At 40.9% G+C, this 5,000-nt stretch overlaps 1 protein-coding gene across 2 annotated transcripts in view; it reads left to right on the forward strand.

Annotated features, from left to right (window-relative positions):
* Positions 1–5,000, forward strand: part of LOC138003695 (cytochrome b-245 heavy chain-like) — a 51,812-nt gene that overhangs the window by 22,210 nt on the left and 24,602 nt on the right. For both annotated transcript variants that reach the window (XM_068849897.1, XM_068849898.1), the window contains 4 exons: positions 373–454; positions 977–1,119; positions 3,695–3,722; positions 4,094–4,140. In XM_068849897.1, coding sequence (XP_068705998.1) covers positions 373–454; positions 977–1,119; positions 3,695–3,722; positions 4,094–4,140 — 300 coding nt within the window. The remainder of the gene's footprint in view (positions 1–372; positions 455–976; positions 1,120–3,694; positions 3,723–4,093; positions 4,141–5,000) is intronic.

The raw sequence follows: 5,000 nt of genomic DNA on the forward strand, positions 1-5,000 counted from the left end.
GAACAGTAACGAGACCCGGCTTGTTTTTCTTGTTTGCTAATATGTTCCCGTTACATTTTGTACTATCGTCTGGATTCCAGACGGACACGCTTTTTGTGGAATGTTAATGAAGTCGTTCAATGAACTTTGCATGCCGTGTTTTATCGGGTCTAAAACCACTCAGCATCGGCTTGTGGTTTTACACCCGATCAAACACTTCCGCTCCTTTATTAAACAGTACTTATATCGTTGTAACTCTACTCATTGAAGTTTGTACACGGTCGTTTGGGAGACATGGCAGTTGTCAACAGAAGTCCAGGAGATGGAGAAAAGAGAGACCTTGGAAACGAGAAAGCTATGATTTTTTTTGTGACATCTTTGCTTTTACTGCAGTGTGGGCATAGTGTTCTACGTTTCTTGGACAAACACAAGACATTCCACAAGTACATCGCTTACATGATTTGTCTTCAAACAGGTATATTACGAAAGTCAATCATCCAACTCAGCTCGCTATAAGCCAGTCGAGGGGCTGTCCATCAGATAGTCCACATTAGAAAGTCTGAGCCAGATGCTCAGCGAGTCGGGCAATCGATTTAACAATCAGGGGCCGGTTGCTCGAAGCCTGGTTAGCGCTAACCGTTGGTTGAGAGGTATCAAAACCTATAGGTTTCCATCGTATTTAACGCTGGTTAGCGCTAACCATGCTTCGAGCAACCGGGCCAGTAGTTTGGATAGTGAATCAGTGGGTTGGGTGGGTTGTCTGTTAGTCAGCCACTCGCAGTCTCTGATCCCTGCTATCTATCGTTTGTTCGGACGAGGAATCGATCGGTCGATCGATAAATCATTATTCGTCGGTCAGTTGTCACTCGCGCATTGAGTTAAACGGTAGTGTGCCGAAGATTGTTTACTTGGTTACGAAGTTGGGTAGTCTCAGATAATATAATCTACAGTTGATCTTGGTACTCAAAACTAAACTCAAGATGTTTTCTATCGACAGTAATACACATAGTGGCCCATGTTTTTAACGTGGAGTTTTTCGTTGCATCACACAAGATCCATAATGAGTTAATCGAGAGACTGAACAGCTTCGAGGATACAGAAGATCAGACTTATTTGAATCCCGTACGAGACAGCAACACCGTAAGTGAAAGTTTTGATTAATTTTGATGTCCTGAATACAGTTTTCAAGCTTTTATACTGTAGCTAAAGATTTGGTTGAGCAGAAAAAGTTTTTTCAAACATTTGAAAGGCCAAAAAAAGAAAAAAAAATTCGGTACAGGAAATCCGACTTGATGTGTATGCACTGAAGAAACGTTGCCATGACTGACCGGTCAGTCTTTGAAACAAATGTATATATCTGAAATACTTAGAAAGTGCGGGTTGTAACAGCAGCAGCAGGGAGAACTGATCCTCCTCGCACTGGGCGATTTAAGCAATTGTCTCTTATACACACCTGAAGAATTCATTCCCAGTACAATATGCAGTACGAATGTCCACAAGCAAAATATTCCAAGAATCTACTATTTCTTTAACATCAGATGATCATATTGTCTAAAAGAATAAAAGTCACAATTGGAGTAAAATTCTACAAAGTGTGAAACATCAATGTGAACAAGTCCTTTTAGTGCCTTAAAAAAGAACGTAACATCAGTTAAAACTCTCGTGTCTTCCAAAGATAATAGATTTAACTTCTCAAGACGAGTTTCATAGCTATCCTTAGTCTTCAAAATAAATTTAGTGGCTCGTCTCTGGACTCCTTCAAGCTTGTCAATGAGCTATGCATTTATTTCATTCGTAGAGTCCTTTCATGGGAACAGGTGAGTCCAACAAACTGACCCGCTCACAACTGAGCGGCTTCATAGCTCCGTTGGAACAGCATTGCATAGGCATCGCAGCGGTCATAGGTTTGAATCTTGTTGGAGCCACCTGGATTTTTCAGGTGTCTATAAGTGACAATTACTTTAAATGTCCAGATAAGTGCAGGGATCACTTCTCCCTTTCAAACTCGATTGTTTCTACAACAAAACGTCACTATAACTGCCCGGTCAGTCTTTGCTGTCGATCATTGGAAGAAAACTTTTCACAGTAGTTTTACCTTGAGTGAAAAGCGCGGCTGGAGATGAACTTCTTCAGTTAATTCAACTACCCAAAATGAGAATAGCATGACTAACATGGCAAAAAAAATATGCTACACTCTTTTCGTTTTTATAAGAAGGTTTTATTTTTAGGCTAACGCTGAACGTTCTTATGCTTTTGCGATTTGAGCCTGAAAACGTTTTTAAACATATTTCTTAAAGATGTGTGGTATAAGTGCGACTACAGACTGAGTCGCTCTTCAGTGTATCATGCAACAAGTTCCTAAGTTTTTGAGTTGATTGTCCTTTTTGACTACAGTTAGACCATGGTTAAGAAAATATGGTAACCCATCTGTGCGTGAAAGTTTGGTTTTGATCACCGTACGACCGTACGACCGTACGAACGTGCACCCCTCCATGTATGGCAGTATCACGTGAGCATATTGCGGGCTCAAGTTTAATCATTGAGGCGGCCATACTCCAGCAAATTTACCGCGTACATTTTTGATATTAGACATCCATGATATGGTCAATTGACACCTGTCAAGGTCTCCGCTGACCAATATCACGTGACCATATCGCAGGCTCAAGTTTAGAGCTCATCGAGGTCAGCTTTTTTTTTTTTGAAGTTGACCGCTGACCAGGTAGTGGATTGGATCGCAGGCTTAAGCCAAGTTAACTTATTGTAAGAATAAATAACCCAGGAGCTCCGCTTTTAGGCTTGGCTAAATCTATATATTACCATTTACAAAAACAAAACCATAAAAACAAATGAGCTAAATAATGATGGTGTTAACGGAATCTCAGACTGGGTATGTTTTTAAAATTATGGTTAATCTCAGCCTGATCGTTCTGTTAAAAAAAGGCTCATAACAAAAAGAGTGTATATCAAAAAAAGTCACCACCAACGTTTACAGGCCTGGTTACTAAGCTCAGAATTACATACTGTTTTCTTGTCCCGCCCAGAGCCTTCTTGTCAGGCTGTCTCCTACGCGGCCGAAATTGTCATATCCTCGTCCGAACATTATTCGTCCGATCATTTTAGCTTAGCTATAGTGGCACGTTTGGATCAAATGGGGATGCAATGTTTTTTTTTTGAGTTACCTTTGTTCGGAAGCCGATAAGGGTCACACGTTGTCGCTTCCACGTTGTCACTTCCACTTTGTCGCTTCCAAGTTGTCAGGTTAAACCTAAAAAGGGGGTGGGGGACTGTCTTGTCGGACTCTCATTGAGAACAGTGCTATATCTTTGAGGGGTACTATCACAGTTTTATACCCTTTTGATATTTCCCCCATCTTCAGAGTTTTCGCTTCCACGTTGTCGCTTCCAAGTTGTCGCTTCCGAGGGAGGAGGAGGAGGAGGAGGAGGAGGAGGAGGATAGCGTACCTTACCTAAGAATAGCTATAGAAATGAGATTCAACTTCCTAAATTGCCCCCTCCCCCTACTTTATACGTCAACGCGACAACTTGGAAGCGACAACTTGGTAGCGACAAAGTGGAAACGACAACTTGGTAGCGACTACGCGTGACCCTTACCTTTGTGAATGGTAACCACGGTGAATGACGCAAATATTGGTCCAAATGATTTGATCGATTTTTAGTACAATCTTTAGTTTATAATTGGATTTTCTTTGTTTCAGAATGCAGTGGTCGTGCTGTGGACGTTAGGTAAGGCTTGTGGAAAATAGTACCGAGAAGTTGGTTTTAAAGCTTGCCACAGTTTGTTTTGGAACCACAAGGTTCCCTAGTGTCACGCGGTCATTTCTCAGGTACTTGTTTCGTGCTCCAGAGAAAGGTGACGGCCAAAGCGAAAAAGAGCTGCTCCAAGTAGTATTTCGTTTACCATTTTTAAAAACAAAGACGGTCAAAGACAAAACATTGCAAACATCTGCAATTTAAGAGAGCTTGAAATGGTTTAAGGAACAATAGCGCTTTGTGGCTCAGAAACGCATTCACACTGGTTCTCCTTGTGTCGTTATGAATACTAGCATTGCAGACTTTTGACATCTTCTAATTTTTACTCTCGATTTTGTTTGCAGCATCTGGTATAACGGGAGCGGCAATCACTCTTAGTCTTATTTTGATGGTAAGCATAACAAGAGCTTATCCTTGTTATAGTTGTCTCGTACCAATCTGGTCCCTAGTGCCTGTCCCTAGTCCCCTACCCCTCCCTCCTGAGTAAGGGGACAAGAGCTGGCCGGCTGTTGTCGTGCGAGGTTTATGGGTAATTTGTCTCATTGCACCTCTAAAAAAACAAGCATACCATGAAATTCTAATTTCAGTTGACTTTTTCCTGCCGTAGCAGCCTTGTAATTAAGGTTCGCACCCTTCCGTCCTAATTCCTCGTCCTCAAAAGCACTTACCTGGTTATTAAAACGCAATGATGTGATTAGTTTAAAAGGCCTTTAAATATCAGCGGAGATGAGACAAGATGTGCGTGACAAGTTATATTCACTTGAGTTATTGTCGGGGAGCAGGGATGGCACAGTGATGACATCACTTGCCTCCCACCAAAGTGGCCCCGTTTCGATTCCCAGACTCGGCGTCGTATATGGGTTGAGTTTGTTGGCTCTCTGCTCTGCCCCGAGAGGTTTTTCTCCTGGTAGTCCGCATTTCCCCTCTCCTCAAAAATCAATGTTGATTAATTGATTGGATTTCTTTGTAGAGTCCTCAATTATTGCCCCAGGGCTATAGAAGACCTGACTCATAAATAACGTTCATTATTGTTATTATTATTATTATTATTATTATTATTATTAAAAATTGTGCTAGCTCTTTTGTGCTTCATAATAGTCTCTTTTTTAATCGAAATAAATTGTAAATAGGTTTTAATAGTTCTTTTTTCTACTTCTAACTTGTAAATAGCAATTTGCGTGGAATACGTTAATAAAGGGATTATTAATTATTATTATTATCATCATCATCATCATCATCATCATCATCATT

Source organism: Montipora foliosa, chromosome 5 (assembly GCF_036669935.1).
Source record: "Montipora foliosa isolate CH-2021 chromosome 5, ASM3666993v2, whole genome shotgun sequence".
Classification (NCBI taxonomy): Eukaryota; Metazoa; Cnidaria; class Anthozoa; order Scleractinia; family Acroporidae; genus Montipora; species Montipora foliosa.